Source organism: Tachypleus tridentatus, chromosome 3 (genome assembly GCF_004210375.1).
Source record: "Tachypleus tridentatus isolate NWPU-2018 chromosome 3, ASM421037v1, whole genome shotgun sequence".
In the NCBI taxonomy this organism is placed as follows: domain Eukaryota; kingdom Metazoa; phylum Arthropoda; class Merostomata; order Xiphosura; family Limulidae; genus Tachypleus; species Tachypleus tridentatus.
In genome coordinates, this window is record NC_134827.1 from 95,730,468 (window position 1) to 95,748,638 (window position 18,171).

The 18,171-nt window shown below is 35.4% G+C and overlaps 1 protein-coding gene across 1 annotated transcript in view; it reads left to right on the forward strand.

Annotated features, from left to right (window-relative positions):
- LOC143247514 (rho guanine nucleotide exchange factor osg-1-like) overlaps window positions 1-15,762 on the forward strand; it is an 87,017-nt gene extending 71,255 nt beyond the window's left edge. The window contains exon 4 of the mRNA XM_076495764.1: window positions 15,469-15,762. Coding sequence (XP_076351879.1) covers window positions 15,469-15,474 — 6 coding nt within the window. The 3' untranslated portion in view covers window positions 15,475-15,762. The remainder of the gene's footprint in view (window positions 1-15,468) is intronic.
- The last annotated feature ends 2,409 nt before the right edge of the window (window positions 15,763-18,171 follow it).

Here is an 18,171-nt window from a genome sequence, read left to right on the forward strand (position 1 = left end):
GGTAGTTTCTTGGATATCTGTAAGCTGTGGAGCAGGCAGTTTCTTGGATATCTGTATCCTGTGGAGCAGGTAGTTTCTTGGATATCTGTATGCTGTGGAGCAGGTAGTTTCTTGGATATCTGTATGCTGTGGAGCAGGTAGTTTCTTGGATATCTGTATGCTGTGGAGCAGGTAGTTTCTTGGATATCTGTATGCTGTGGAGCAGGTAGTTTCTTGGATATCTGTAAGCTGTGGAGCAGGTAGTTTCTTGGATATCTGTATGCTGTGGAGCAGGTAGTTTCTTGGATATCTGTAAGCTGTGGAGTAGGTAGTTTCTCGGATATATGTAAGCTGTGGAGCAGGTAGTTTTGGATATCTGTAAGCTGTGGAGCAGGTAGTTTCTTGGATATCTGTAAGCTGTGGAGCAGGTAGTTTCTTGGATATCTGTAAGCTGTGGAGCAGGTAGTTTCTTGGATAACTGTATTGCAGTATAAGTAATTTTTCTGGATGTTTGTTTTGTTTGTTTGTTTAGAATTAAGCACAAAGCTACACAATGGGCTATCTGTGCTTTGCCCACCACGGGTATCGAAACCCGGTTTTAAGTGTGGAAGTCCGCAGACTTCCAGTGGAGAACTTTCTACATGACTGTACGTTGTAGTATTCTGTATAGCTGTCCGCTCCAGAATAAATGAAAAATTTGGATAATTATATTTAACAAAATGTAAGTAGTTTCTGGGTAACTGCATGCTGTAGATCGAATAGTTTCTTGGGTAACAATATGACCCAGAATAACCCAGAATAAAAAGTTTTAACAAATGCACCAAATCACATTTTATCAAATTTCCAATGCTTTAAAAAAATTTTAGATAAAACAATCCAGGTTTCCTGGAATACACAATAATATTGTGATCTGTATTTCTTTACTTACTTCTGATGAGAAAACTATTTTAAAAAGTGATTGTATTCTCCGGTTCAAGCCGGTTTCGATGGAACATCTTCAGTAACCCTGGGTTAAGGTAAAGCTGTTGATTGACTAAGCAAAAATGCTGCTCGATCAACTGACGTTCTTATAAATACATATGACGTTCTTTTAATTTAAAACTTTGAGAGAAAGTCCAAGAAATGTTATTGCAAAGTTAATTTCTTCTTTAAAAGAAACAAACAAAGAATAAAACATCCTGAAATACTATGTTCTACTCCAGTAAAAACAAAAACAAAACAAAAACACTTAGTTGTATTCGTAATTTTTTTACACTTGTACAAAAAATCCATATCAGTTGCACTAAATAAGAGATTTACGGAAAACATAGGTGGTGCTAAGTGGTCAGCTTCACGGGCTGCGGATCGTAAGACCAGAGGTTTTATTCTCTTCACTTATCGTATTGGCAGGGAATGCAGTCTGGTTGTCTTTTGTCTGGTCAGCAGTTCAAATTTAGTAATGGCTAAAGTTGAGCCCTTGGAGTCGTTTTTTATGTGTTTATTTTTAAGACTACATAACGGGCCATTTGTGCTGTGCTCAGCACAGTTTTCGAAACCCAGTTTTTAGCGTTATAAGCCTTTAGACTTATCGTCCCGCCTCTGGAAGGCAGGAGTTGCTGATGTAACCATATAGTCCATGAACTGCATAAGATGATATATGGTGTTTGAAAGGGATCAACACGAGAGTTAATTAGCAGTGTGATGGCTAGATGACGTTTTATTGAACGTTCTGTACAAGTTTGTCAATATTGTGACGTGAAGACTTAAATATTTGATGAGGAATTAATACGAGTAATTAATGTAACGGTTGTATCGGCAAAATGACGTATTTGATGAGGGGTTAGAATAAGCTAATCACATTTCAGAAAACGGCAATGACTTTATGGACAAATAAAAACACTTATTATGATTGTCATCCCAGTGCTAAGCCTAGTTTTTTCTATATAAATTCAAAACGGAACGGGCCCGGCATGGCCAGGTGATTAAGGCACTCAACGCGTAATCTGAGAGTCGCGGGTTCGAATTCATGTCACACCAAACATGCTTGCCCTTTCAGCCGTGGGGGGAGTTATAATGTGACGGTCAATCTCACTATTCGTTGGTAAAAGAGTTGGCGGTGGGTGGTGATGACTAGCAGCCGCCCCTCTAGTCTTACACTGCTAGCTTTGCGCGAAATTCAAAACAAACCAAAACGGAACTAGTGAATATTCTCTACTATGAAATATTAATCAATAAAGAAAAAGCATAAATTTAAAGTGAAACCATACAAGATTGGAGAAAGTTTTTCCTTTCTTCTGTCAACTGCTTCTTTCGATGGTACAAGTAAGTATTTAACCATACGTTTTTTGTTTATAAATTCACGTTTGGTTAGCCTTCGGTACTTTGTTCTAAAATACATAACAATAAATACGGCCTGGCGTATCTTTGCGTTCGATTACCAATCTGCGGGTCGCATGTTGGAATCCCTTTCATCGAAAATTCTCGCCTTTTCAGCTATGGAGGCGTTATACAGTAACAGTCAATCCCGCTCTTCGTTGATAAAAATAGTAGCTCAAGAGTCGGCGGTGGGCGGTAATGACTAGCTGCCTTCCCTCTAGTCTTACACTGCTAAATTAGGGACGGCTAGCGCATATAGCCCTCGAATAGCTATGCGCGAAATGAAATAAAACAAAACAAACCAAAACCGTTTTCAACATTGTCGTATATTGTATGGTCTGGATAGGGGGTTCTTGTTAACCCTTGATACATACTAAAACACTAATAAGACAGTTCTATAAGAAAATTATAAAATAAGGATGGGGTGAACTAATGGTACTGACGATAAAAAAAGATATATGAACTGGAAATATTCATTAGGTGTAGCTTTGCGCGAAATTCAAAATAAACCAAACCGTGATAAATTTGAAATCACTTTAATTATTTGACGTATTGGAATAGATTCAACAAAAAAAAAATCCGAACCACTAACAAATTGCAGAATGGCACGTTAAGTATTTTCTCATATCGATTCTCATTGGCTCCTTCTGTGAACAAAGTATTTCGCGCACTCTCGCAGCAGAAAGGAGGTATCCGGAACGTTTTCATAAGTTGACCAAAGGACACGTAAGTATGTGTGTTGGTTCTGATCTGATTATAATTTATTTTACTTATTGGACTATGGAACAGGTTTTGCTCACCTCATAATACTAGTGTTTGGACGGAAGTGTTCTATGCATCCAGTCTACACGGAATAAACGAACTTAAGCTGACGTGAAAAGAGCTGATGTACAACCGCTCATACTGCTTTTGATTAAATGGAAGACAAGCGATGCATATAAGCAGAATTTAGCTACAAATATATTCGTTACAAAACAGTAAACGTATTTAAATGCGTGTATTTTGAACAAAAGATGACAATCGTCTGAAATAAGGTTTAACTGTAGTGCGTTGAATAAAAGGACCGGCATGGCCAAGTGGGTTAAGGAGTTCGTCTCCCAACCTGAGGGTCGCGAGTTCGAATCCCGGTCGCACCAAACATGTTCACCCTTTCAGCCATGGGGGCGTAATAATGAGACGGTCAATCCCCACTATTCGTTGGTAAAAGAGTAGCCCAAGAGTTGGCGGTGGGTGATGATGACTAGCTGCCTTCCCTCTAGTCTTACACTGTAAAATTAGAAACGGTTAGCGCAGATAACCCTCGAGTAGCTTTACGCGAAATAAAAAAAACAAACAAACCGTTGAATAAAAGAACATTTTATTTCAATGTCAAAGAACTGTTTTTCTCAGCAATTAAATATTTTAGTATTATTTGCCTTTAGATCAACCAAAAGTAAACAATGTCTTATGATCTAAACCACAATGAGTTTTTTTACGTTAATAGGCGCCTCTCTTACAGAATCACGACATTTGACATTTGACATTAGATTTACCCAACAATAGCAAACAAGAGCAAATATCACGTGGCACTAAGCACAAATGTGCTACCAACTGCTGTTGACTGTTTAGTGAGTGAGTGTGTGTGTGTGTTTTTCTTAAATCAAAGCCACATCGGGCTGTCCGCTGAGCCCACCGAGGGGAATCAAACCCCTGATTTTCGCGTTGTAAATCCGTAGACAGACATACTGCTGTACTAGCGGGGGGCCGTCAAGTGAGCGAACAACATCCTGTTTTGAGCTCTATTGTTTCAACAATAAAAACTGCTCGAAATGTTGTAATGGTGCGTGAACTGCTCTTGTGTGGAGTACTATCCTCTTGATTCCTTTAGAATAGTGTATGATGTTCAGAAGGCAGCCAGTTATGCTCATCCCACAATGCTTCTCACCCACCTGTTGCACTATGCAACAGTCCACTGTGGTGTTATTGTCCGGTTTTTGTTTGATGTTATTTCTGTTATATTTCTACAGCCACCATCATCCTTCCCAGCCTGACTGTATACTTTTGGGATGAACTAAAACATTTTTCTCTCCATCTTGATATTCTTCGTAGCTACCAGGTACCACATGGTTACTCTCACAGTAGAAAGTGCCACCAAGGAAAATGTTACCATCAGTTTGTTTGTTTTTGAATTTCGCACAAAACTACTCGAGGGCTATCTGTGCTAGCCGGGTCTGTTACTACTACTTATTAATCGCTATAAATGGCGGAATAAGATTAGACAAACTTGGAAGGTGTAAAAGATAGTTGGTGGTGGTTCTAATGAAATATCAATACACATTGGCTCTGAAATACTTTGAACATATTTGAGGTATAAAGAATTCAATTCCTTTTACTATAGAAAGGAAAACTGCTCCTTAAAAAAGCCCAAAAATACATAAATAGAATAATTATTATGTCTATCAAACGTTTAAAAACCACGAAGATACCCTACTTAGGGGCTTGTACTCACATTTTTTTTCTTGCATCTAATAGCCATACATGTGTCTCAAAGGTACCTATCAATTCCAGGATTAACGGTTAATGTTAATAATAGGTTCTGAATGCCTTCTTTCGCTGTTTTTAGTCGCAGCTCACAAACCATATATCCGACACAAAATAGGCACAATCGACAGCGCCATTTCAGTTTGGCGTCGACTTTTCGTAATATGCTACAGATTTGCTCGTTCATTCACGAAATTAAAGCGGTAACATTGAAACGATTATGAAGTTCGAACCGTTTCTTTAATTCCTTACCCTCGTTTATATTTTTATTTAAGGGTTCCACCAGAGACGAGCTGCTAAAATTAATAAAATTGATTCAGTCATAATAATTAAAATTATGTAGCTCAATTAACTGAATATTTTACATTGGGCACATTTGAAGTTATGCGTCAATAATCTTAAAGAGATCCAGGATTTCTATTAAGGGGGTGTTTGGGGGCTGAAGTTTATCGGAACTTTCTCAGAGACAGCCTGATATTTCTTATAACAGTCATATATGTTGTTGTTTTCCTTTTTTATACCACAGACGATAAATAGTCATGTTTCGTTATCCGTAACACAGATGATAAATATTCATGTTTATTTAATCTGTAGCACAGACAGTAAATATTCGTGTTTTGTTATCCGTAACACAGATGATAAATATTCATGTTTATTTAATCTGTAGCACAGACAGTAAATATTCATGTTTTGTTATCCGTAACACAGATGATAAATATTCATGTTTATTTAATCTGTAGCACAGACAGTAAATATTCGTGTTTTGTTATCCGTAACACAGATGATAAACATTCATGTTTATTTAATCTGTAGCACAGACAGTAAATATTCGTGTTTTGTTATCCGTAACACAGATGATAAATATTCGTGTTTATTTAATCTGTAGCACAGACAGTAAATATTCATGTTTTGTTATCCGTAACACAGATGATAAATATTCATGTTTATTTAATCTGTAGCACAGACAGTAAATATTCGTGTTTTGTTATCCGTAACACAGATGATAAATATTCATGTTTATTTAATCTGTAGCACAGACAGTAAATATTCGTGTTTTGTTATCCGTAACACAGATGATAAATATTCATGTTTATTTAATCTGTAGCACAGACAGTAAATATTCATGTTTTGTTATCCGTAACACAGATGATAAATATTCATGTTTATTTAATCTGTAGCACAGACAGTAAATATTCGTGTTTTGTTATCCGTAACACAGATGATAAATATTCATGTTTATTTAATCTGTAGCACAGACAGTAAATATTCGTGTCTTGTTATCCGTAACACAGATGATAAATATTCATGTTTATTTAATCTGTAGCACAGACAGTAAATATTCGTGTTTTGTTATCCGTAACACAGATGATAAATATTCATGTTTATTTAATCTGTAGCACAGACAGTAAATATTCATGTTTTGTTATCCGTAACACAGATGATAAATATTCATGTTTATTTAATCTGTAGCACAGACAGTAAATATTCGTGTTTTGTTATCCGTAACACAGATGATAAATATTCATGTTTATTTAATCTGTAGCACAGACAGTAAATATTCGTGTTTTGTTATCCGTAACACAGATGATAAATATTCATGTTTATTTAATCTGTAGCACAGACAGTAAATATTCATGTTTTGTTATCCGTAACACAGATGATAAATATTCATGTTTATTTAATCTGTAGCACAGACAGTAAATATTCATGTTTTGTTATCCGTAACACAGATGATAAATATTCATGTTTATTTAATCTGTAGCACAGACAGTAAATAGTCATGTTTTGTTATCCGTAACACAGATGATAAATATTCATGTTTATTTAATCTGTAGCACAGACAGTAAATATTCATGTTTTGTTATCCGTAACACAGATGATAAATATTCATGTTTATTTAATCTGTAGCACAGACAGTAAATATTCATGTTTTGTTATCCGTAACACAGATGATAAATATTCATGTTTATTTAATCTGTAGCACAGACAGTAAATAGTCATGTTTTGTTATCCGTAACACAGATGATAAATATTCATGTTTATTTAATCTGTAGCACAGATAGTAAATATTCATGTTTTGTTATTTATGCCACAGATGTCTGGGCTTTATTGGATTTCAATTCGCAAAGACGTATTTATTTTCAATGGACATTTGCTCTTTTCACATGGAAGCCATAAAAACTGCTATAAACAACATAAGACTGTGCTACGTGGAACACTTACCACAAGTTTCCTTTCCAGGAATTAATGGATAAAGAGTCTTAGCTGTATATGTACTTGTCGACGTAACAAAGACAAATGATGTAAATAACATAGACTAGTCAACCTGCTAACATCACACTGTGTGTAGTTCCAAAGGTACATCAAACTAAAGCTACCAACCCTTTTGGCTAAGCTAATTGTTTAACGTTTACTTATATATATAGAAAGAACAAAGACGTAAACAAATCAATGCATGATGTCTTCAACATCTAAGCCATCGTTGTCCATTTAATAATGATAAATAGTTCAAAATGTATATGTAAAGAAGGAATGATAGTGGTCCTCTGTTTTGGGCGATAATGGATTATAATACAACATTACTATTGAAGCACCCTTTCTAATATTATACTTCATTACAAAGTTAAATCAAACATTATTGTAAATTCAAATTCAGCAGAAACTTGAAAAAGTTTGTCTTCTTCGCCATACAGGAGTAAGATGCAATATAAATATAAATGTTTTTAAATATATGACAACTTTTCAAAGATTGCAGCACTGAACGTAGTCTAGTGATAAACGTTCCGAGACGTGGATCGAAGGATCTATGGTTTGCTTTCTCAAACCTGGAAATATTATTATTGATAAGAATATAACCCAAACCTGGTAATATTATTATTGATAAGAATATAACCCAAACCTGGTAATATTATTATTGATAAGAATATAACTCAAACCTGGTAATATTATTATTGATAAGAATATAACTCAAACCTGGTAATATTATTATTGATAAGAATATAACTCAAACCTGGTAATATTATTATTGATAAGAATATAACCCAAACCTGGTAATATTATTATTGATAATAATATAACTAAAATCTGGTAATACTATTATTGATAAGAATATAACTCAAACCTAGTAATATTATTATTGATACGAATATAACCCAAACCTGGTAATATTATTATTGATAAGAATACAACCCAAACCTGGTAATATTATTATTGATAAGAATATAACTCAAACCTGGTAATATTATTATTGATAAGAATATAACTCAAACCTGGTAATATTATTATTGATAATAATATAACTAAAATCTGGTAATACTATTATTGATAAGAATATAACTCAAACCTAGTAATATTATTATTGATACGAATATAACTCAAACCTGGCAATATTATTATTTATAAGAATATAATTCAAACCTGGTAATATTATTATTGATAAGAATATAACCCAAACCTGGTAATATTATTATTGATAAGAATATAACTCAAACCTGGTAATATTATTATTGATAAGAATACAACTCAAACCTGGTAATATTATTATTGATAAGAATATAACCCAAACCTGGTAATATTATTATTGATAAGAATACAACTCAAACCTGGTAATATTATTATTGATAAGAATATAACCCAAACCTGGTAATATTATTATTGATAAGAATATAACCCAAACCTGGTAATATTATTATTGATAAGAATATAACCCAAACCTGGTAATGTTATTATTGATAAGAATATAACCCAAACCTGGTAATATTATTATTGATAAGAATATAACTTAAATCTGGTAATATTATTATTGATAAGAATATAACTTAAACCTGGTAATATTATTATTGATAAGAATATAACCCAAACCTGGTAATATTATTATTGATAAGAATATAACCCAAACCTGGCAATATTATTATTGATAAGAATATAATTCAAACCTGGTAATGTTATTATTGATAAGAATATAACTCAAACCTGGTAATATTATTATTGATAAGAATATAACTTAAACCTGGTAATATTATTATTGATAAGAATATAACCCAAATCTGGTAATATATTATTGATAAGAATATAACTCAAACCTGGTAATATGATTATTGATAAGAATATAACTCAAACCTGGTAATATGATTATTGATAAGAATATAACTCAAACCTAGTAATATTATTATTGATAAGAATATAACCCAAACCTGGTAATATTATTATTGATAAGAATATAACTCAAACCTGGTAATATTATTATTGATAAGAATATAACCCAAACCTGGTAATATTATTATTGATAAGAATATAAATGTACATCTTTTTAAACTAATTTTTTATTTTACTTTATTAGCTCAAATATCAACTGAGTATACGTTTGACTTCAACTGTGTAGTCAGGCGTGGCTCAATGGGCGTAGTCGCTTTGAAGAACACAACATTTGAGATTGAACTAAGATGCATTGCTGAATACGCTCTACAGTCATCTGTAGAGTCATTACAGAGTGACAGTGAAACCATTATTCGGTTGAGGAGATCCGTGTGGGGAGCGGATACTTCTCATTGTCCATCTTCCTTTAGTTAGCTGCTCTAAATTAGGGATTACCGTGCCTGAATGAACTTTATCGGGGTCACTGATCACTGACCTGGCTGGTTAATCATTTTGTTTAATGACACCTTGTGGTATCTAATATTACTTCATATGCTTTTCTAATATCTTGTACCTTGAGTTTGCCTTGAAATAGCATATAATTTTTATTTTGAAAGACATTCCTCTTTTTTGGTACACTGACCAATGGTTGCAGAAAAACATGCCATATTCGTTTTCGAAACGGATTATTTCCAAAACAATGCTGACATGAATCTCTAACATTAACACCATTGTCTCTCTCGTGTTGTTTTTCTTTTCTTTTTACAAATAAGGCCATTAAAACAATACTCTATACGTATTTCTGACTGTATGAATGCTGAACGTATATTTCACTTGAGCTCTCAGATACAGACTAATCTGGCGATACGTCAGATGACTGTTTGAGTTTCACATGTCGTGAGAGTAAGGATGATTCCGATTTTCCAAGGGACGTGATAGTGAAATCCATCTCACAGGAGCGTCTTATTCAAAGAAGGTTTCTTTGATTGTCTTTGTTACTTCTAGCATTAGGTTCTGCCAATGGTGGCATAAGAAAATATCTGTCACTAGGAAATATTACGGCAGCCAATTGATGGTGACTGGTTTAGAGGGCGGGGGAAGAGTATCCGATAGGTTTTATAAAGAAAATATACAACATAAGCCTGACCATTCCACATTTTAATGTGGTTGTCAGTGTTAAGAGTGAAGAAGGTTTATCTCTGTTGGATATAATCTGTTGAATTCAGTTATCTCTTGGTTGTAGTTTTATTTTTGTAACTGTTATTATTACAGTCAGCTATTTCTAATTATTTTGCATTTTTATTTGTTCTTATTTTGTCTTCTTTCTGGATCTAACCTATCATTATTTATTTCAACTTTTCAATTACTGAAATACCACCAGAGTGTTTAAAAACAGTTGTTTATGGAATGTTTCCATGGTGTCTAGTTAACGATATTACAAGATGTAATATCTTTGAAACTTTTCTCTTTATTCTTGTGTGTGTGTTTGTGTGTGTAGTGTCATGGCTAGAATTTGATGTTATTCTATTTTGTGCCATAAGCTATTTTTACTTAGTACGTTGCGTAACTCAAGCTGATTGAAACTTTTGTAACCCAACATTTCTTCCTTGTAGCGCGACCCAGAATGGTGAGGTGATTAGGGCGCTTGAGTGACAATCAGAAGGTCGCAGATTCGAATCTACGTTCCACCAAACATGCGCACCATTTCAGTTGTGGGAGCGTTATAATGTAACGGTAATTCCAACTATTCATTGGTTAAAGAGTAGCCCAAGAGTTGGCAGTGGATGGTTGGCGCAGATAGCCCTTGTGTAGCTTTGAGCGAAATTCAAAACAAACTGTTAATCCTTTCTTCTCTATACGTGAATAACTAGTTTTATCAAAGTTCAATTGTAGTTCGCTCTTTTACATGGTTTCTACATCGGTTTAAACGCCTGTCCTGAAGTCTCCAAGGTTTGGATATAGTCATCATTAAATCTGAATTACTGACATACAGATAAAGCAAAAGTTAACAGCTACCGCTTTGTCCGGCTTTGAGGGTATATTATGGGACTGAATGTCACTCTTCAAACGCACCCACAGCTGAGAGTGGGGTTAAAGAATATCTACCTTGCATCATTCTAACCGCCGAGTTACACTTTGTCTTCTTATATTTAATTTAAATACAGGTACAAAGGTAATTCAAGTTTGTTTTTACTTTCACGCAAAACTGCACGAGGGCTATCCGCACTAACAATCCCTAATTGAGCAGTGTAAAATAGAGGTCAGGCAGCTAGTCATCACCACCCTTTGCCAAATCTTGGGCAACTCTTTCACCAAAGAATAGTGGGATTGACCGTTATGGCTGAAAGGGCGAGCATGTTTGATTGAGTGGGATTCGAACTCGCAACCCTCAAGTTAAGAGTCGAGCGTTCTAACCACCAGGTTATGCCGCACCACCAGACTGAATCATTGTGAGAGGGACAATAAAGGGAATCGTCGAAATATATTAAGTAAATTGTTTTGGTCAACTTTTGTTGGTGAGGGTGTTTCTGATTATGTATTACGTTTATTTTGTAACTATGCTCATCAAATTTCCAGGATGCTATTGTGTAATGACGACCAAATTATCTATATCGGGTAATGAATTTAGATTGAAGCTCCCGTTATTCGCTCATGTCTGAGTTGTGTCACTGTATATAGTAAGCCTAATTGTCTGTGTAATCTGATTGAACAGTACTTGTGGTTCATTAAAGGTCGACTAGTAACGTGATAAAGAACACTTAAGTAGCTGGATGTGTGCTAAAATAACTACTTGTGGCTTAATGGCCCATTACAACTCCGAATGCAAAACCAAATTACACTTGTTAACCTAAAGGTGGAGGAAAGCGTATAGTAAGATACTGAGAGAGATTTAAAGTGTAAATGTTAATGCATTATTGTCGTTAAAAATATACCAGCCGACTGAATATCAAACAAGTTCTTCTTTCGTACTCCAAACATGTGAATAACTTCATTTAAACAAAGTAACAAAACTTTACTGGCGGTATTTTTGGTTTACCATATTAAAGTTCTGTCTGTGTGTTTGGATTTCGCGCAGAGTTTAGGGTTATCTGCGCTAGCTGTTTATAATTTTGAGCTGATAGACTAAAGGGAAGACAGCTAGTTAACAGCACACAACACGACCAGTGGATTACTCTTGTCGGACTAATCTAACTGTCAATCTTGTAGCGCAACCATAGAAATGACATGCGGAGAGATATTTTTAATTTCTATTAATTTATTCACGGTAATGTCAACGAAAGATAGACTCCAACGTAGTACGCTAAATTGTGTCGCAAAAAATAGGACTTCTTATACGAATTTGACAGTTACTGTATATATGATGATGACAGCTTTAAGCACCTCTATCCTGAGAAATATATGTGTATACATATAAATAAAAAACAGGCTGTCTACTTACTACATTCACTTTAATAAGAGTGAAAGGGTTTATATGTAACCGAGCCGCAGTGTAGAGTGTTACATATCCAAATGAAGAAACTGTGTATTTTTCCATCAATGTTACCGTATTTACCTACATGGACGCAGCCTTAAAAGGTTTGGTTTGTTTTGAATTTCGCGCAAAGCTGCACGAAAGCTATCTGCGCTAGCCGTCCCTAATTTAGCAGTGTAAAATTAGAAAGAAGGCAGCTAGTCATTAACACTCACCTCCAACTCTAGGGCTACTCTTTTACCAACGAATAGTGGGAATGACTGTCACATTGTAACGCCCTCACGGCTAAAAGGACGAGTATATTTGGTGGGACGGGGATTCGAACTCGCAACCCTCGGATTACGAGTCGAGTGCCAAAACCACCTGGCAGGGCCGCTTTAAAAGGAGTCAGAGCCAGTGAACCCCTTGAAATAAGTATAACGACATTACCCATAATGTTGAAGAGAGAAAGAGGCACATCTGATCCTCTTGGGCCTTAAGTGACCAAATCTTCATGCCGAGAAAGAGAGATCCTGCTAATAACATGATACGTGCTTTGTCGTTGTCTTAACATCAAGTTGGTCACCTCCTGCTAATAACACGATACGTGCTTTGTTGTTGTCTTAACATCAAGTTGGTCACCTCCTGCTAATAACACGATACATGCTTTGTTGTTTTCTTAACATCAAGTTGGTCACCTCCTGCTAATAACACGATACATGCTTTGTTGTTGTCTTAACATCAAGTTGGTCACCTGCTGCTAATAACACGATACGTGCTTTGTTGTTGTCTTAACATCAAGTTGGTCACCTGCTGCTAATAACACGATACGTGCTTTGTTGTTGTCTTAACATCTGGTCACCTCCTGCTAATAACACGATACGTGCTTTGTTGTTGTCTTTAGCCCAACTTTAATGTGTGTTTTTTATAATAGTTTAATGCTACTGTGTTTCCGTTATCTTTCCAATATTCCTACTTGACATATTTATATCATTCGTTATAATGTCTTTAGATACAGATCAGAGTGGCAGTTATGTTTAATATCTATGTAAAATGGAATTAGCGGTCAAAAATCGTTATAAAATGAAATTATTATTCCACACATACGACCTGAACAGAGAGCACGAGATTAAAATTGGGAGATGTTTACAGTGACTTTCCCAACAGAGTGAAAAATGTGTGTATGGACTTACACATGCTCCTCGGTGGGACAATGGTAAGCTTATGGACTTACAACACTAAATTTCGGGGTTCGATTTCCCATGGTAAACACAGTAGATAGCCCAATGTATCTTTGTTTTAAAACAAACAAAGGATGTCATATATAGAATATAGTGAATACTGTATGCTTTCTCACACACGAAAGTGAAAAAAATGAAAAATGAAACCGCAAATCAGACTACGGTTCATGTTTAAATTTACTAATAGCGTTAATTTACAAGCCTAATTAAACTAACTTTTCTGTATTTGACAAAATTAAGGGTTTTTAATTATAATATATGTTACATTGAATGACAGCACATCAACAGCGGGTTCGGCATGGCCAGGTGGTTAAGGCACTCGTCTCGTAATCCAAGGGTTCTAATCCCCGCTATACCAAACACATTTGCCCTTTTAGCCGAAGGGGCGTTATAATGTGACGGTCAATCCCACTATTCGTTGGTAAAGAGAAGCCCAAAAGTTGGCGGTGGGTGGTGATGATTATCTGCCTCCCCTTTAGTCTTACACTGCTAAATTAGGGACGGCTAGCGCAGATAGCTCTCGTGTAGCTTTGCGCGAAGTTCAAAACAAACCAAATCAAACATCAACAACGCCACCTTTCCTTTGAACATTTTTCTTGAAAAAATTTCTCTCGCTTTGTTCACACCTACATTAGTTAGGCCTACCTGACTGCATGTAGATTTTGGTTTCTGTTAATAATGTGACATGTAACAGTTAGTAATGGAAATAAATATGGTACCTCAAGCGATGCATATAAAAGAGCAACAGGTAGCTGGTGAACTTTACAAAGTATTATCAAACACAGTAGAAAATAAAAATAAAGGTTCGGCAATGTTCTGGTATCGTATATACGAGTATTTTGCTTTATACAAGCCATTACATCTTGTTTGCGTGCTGCCATACAGTTAATCAATATACTGATCAGATAGCTGCCAGTCGTATCAATTACGTGTAGAACATCGACCTTGTTGACCCGAAATACAGCCGCAAACTTGGACTAATACCCACCTTGCTTCACTCTAAACCGTACAAACACTGACTGCGATACCGTTTCCTCAACCGTCGAACAAACTGGTATTGATTGTTATCGGATAGTTCGGAGTTGGTCTCATGTGTGAAGAGCAAGTATCCTGTTTTGATTATTTCAACATTGGGCTTCTTACCCCTTCTCAGCAATGAATGTTGCCGTAGTATTTCTACTGATTTCTTAACACTTGTTGTGTGATATTTCACTCCTGGAAGCCAAGACTGGGTTACACTACTACTACTGGGCATAGTATTGCTAGTTTTACTTTTACAGGCTTTATATTGCTCTTACACTTTCTTATTAATTGGATGACAGTCATCACATTTCTACAGCTGTTTCCAATATTAACCAAATTAACTTAATACATTTTATTCTTCAAGTTGCGTGTAAACGACAGAGTTTAGTATTCCATATTTCGACATGAGGCAGTATGACCTCACCGGCCACATTTCCTACGGACTTACAACGCTGAAATCAGGGGTTCGATTCCCTTCTGTGGACACAGAAGATAGCCCGATGTGGCTTTGCTGTAAGAAAAACACACATGACACAATACTCGAATAAAGTTAATTAGTTAAATACCAAGGTTAGGCCTTGTCAAGAGGAGGATGAGCGTTAGGCAATACCGTTTGAGTTAATTTTGTAGATTAGACAGTACAATAAGTTATTAATTGTGGTTTACCTCTCTCTTCCCAGGATCTAATTGTCCAAAGTTAGCTCGTAGTTGAGATATTGGCCGCTGTCAGTCAGTATGAACTAATTATAATGTGTGTGTTTTTAGGTCTAACAACGAGAGATTTCTTTTGGACCGGTTGGACATCTCAGACCAATGACCACTGTTACTCTTTTATTCTGAGTTGATGTCGAAGGTTGTTCGATTTTAATTCAAAACGATGATTTTTTCAGAGACGTTGAAACACGGTTATCGCTTTAAAATAACATTGGCAAATAGAGAGCTTATTTATCCTATATTTGAGAAATATACTCATATATATATGTATCTTAAACACACGATAATCATCTACATAGAGTGACTGTAAACATATTTCAGGGATATTATAAAAAGTGTAATGTGTCTTTTTTATAGATTATTAACTTTTGACGAAACTCTCACTTGTCTTCAACAGCTGATGACATTCGTTTAGAATAATAATTTATAGTAGATTTATTTTATTTTTAATTTCGCGCAAAGCTACACGATGGCTATCTGCGCTAGCCGTCCCTAATTTAGCAGTGTAAGACTAGAGGGGAGGCAGCTAATCATCACCACCCACCGCCAACTTTTGGGCTTCTCTTTTACCAACGAATAGTGGGATTGACCGTCACATTATAGCGCCCCCACGGCTGAAAGAGCGAGCATGTTTGGTGTGACGGGGATTCGAATCCGCGACCCTCGGATTGCGAGTGGAGTGCCTTAACCACCTGGCCATGCCGGGCCGGGTTGGTACATAAATAGTGGTGCTGATTGATAACTATTTCCGCAGTTCGGTTTGATATTTGTGGATAATCTAGGTTATGATTATCGGTTATTATACTTACATCCTTTTACGAAAAACAAACGTGGACACATAATAAAAAAACACGTTTTCTGGTTAAACTTGTTTTATTTTTTAATAATATCAGAATTAGAATTAGATTATCTCAAAAAAGTGAAAACATAGATTGTCTAACTGTTGTCATGATTACGTTTTTACTTGCCTGAAGCAAACTCTGATGGAAGAAGACGCACTTTCTATATTACATTACATTATATTACATAACATTATATTGCATAACCTCTCTGAAGTTTCGTTTATTTATAACTAAGAAATTATAATTTGTTATTTTGTTTCGTTCTCTCCTTTGAATATGTATTAAATATGAAACCATGTGTTTTTGTGTATGTATTAAACATGAAACTATGTGTTTTGTGTATGTATTAATATGAAACCATGTGTTTTTGTGTATGTATTAACTTCGGAACCATGTGTTTTTTGTGTATGTATTACAAATGAAACCATGTTTTTGGTGTATGTATTAAATATGAAACCATGAGTTTTGTGTATGTATTACATATGAAACCATGTGTTTTTTGTGTATGTATTAAATATGAAACCACGTGTTTTTGTGTATGTATTACATATGAAACCATGTGTTTTTGTGTATATATTAAAAATGAAACCATGTGTTTTTGTGTATGTATTAAATATGAAACCGTGTGGTTTTGTGTACGTATTACTCACCTTGTATTACTGACGGATAGATTGTCTTATTTTTGTTTGGTTTTACTAGAATTGGATCCAGCATTGTGCTCGTGAAAGTATTCTATTGTTACGTGGTTTGATACCTTACACAACACTTATCAGGTCGTTTGAAATGCATTCCGGGGGCTACATTTCGAACTGGAGAATGCGTCTCTCCTCCCACCCCACATCCCTCCCTCAGAACTGCAGATCCCAACAGAACAAGCACTTACAGTTCGTACCAAATGAAACCAATTAATCCGATTCACTCGTGACATTGCCTGGAGTTAAAATAACCGCAAAAGGAATACCACACCAAGGTTCACAAGCCTAACGTATTTACTTAACATCTCTTAGGAATACCACACCAAGGTTCACAAGCCTAACGTATTTACTTAACATCTCTTAGGAATACCACACCAAGGTTCACAAGCCTAACGTATTTACTTAACATCTCTTAGTTTTTTAATACGCGGCGCAAGATCGAGATGAAACGGAACGTTTGTTCTTGCAGGAGAGCAGTGGTGGTGAGACCATCTTTGTGAATGATTAAAGAAACAGCGTCCAGTTTTCAGGTACTAATTCAGTGGAAGTATACGAAATAATCACTCCGATAAATGTTTATTCCAATAACCGAAATTTCGATTAAATGTAAATGAGAATAGTTTATCTTATTGGCCTGATTCTTTTGTGTTCAAGATGTGGTGTAGTTGTTGATGTGCCCACTACTCAACATTCGAGAGTTCAAGGTTCACATCCCGTTTCGGAACGCACTCACCATTTAGAGTCGTGGACGCTCCATAAGAGTGATGGTCAAATCTCACTAATCAATCGCACAAGAGTAAACGAAGAGTTGGCGGCGGATACTGTTGACTAGCTAGCTGCCTTCACTCTGATCAGTAAGTTGAAGTTTAGGGACAGCTTTCTCCCGCATTCCAGTTTCTTGACACACGCGTTTGTAATCTTAACTTTTGTTTGGTCTCCAACTTTACTATAAACTACATATAAATTGCTTAAACGTTAGAGGTTTAAATAGAAACTGATTGTTTAATATGTTAAAGAGCTCATGACTACTGATTAACTTAGGCCTGATACCTTGAGTTTACATCGCTAGATTCGGACACAATATGTGTGCTTATATGTCCTAAAGATATTATTTTATAATTTTGTATATAAATATAAAGCTTACAGCTCCCTTTACAATAATTATAACTTACGTTTGTCAATTATTCCATTTAGTAATAATAACTCATCAATTCAAG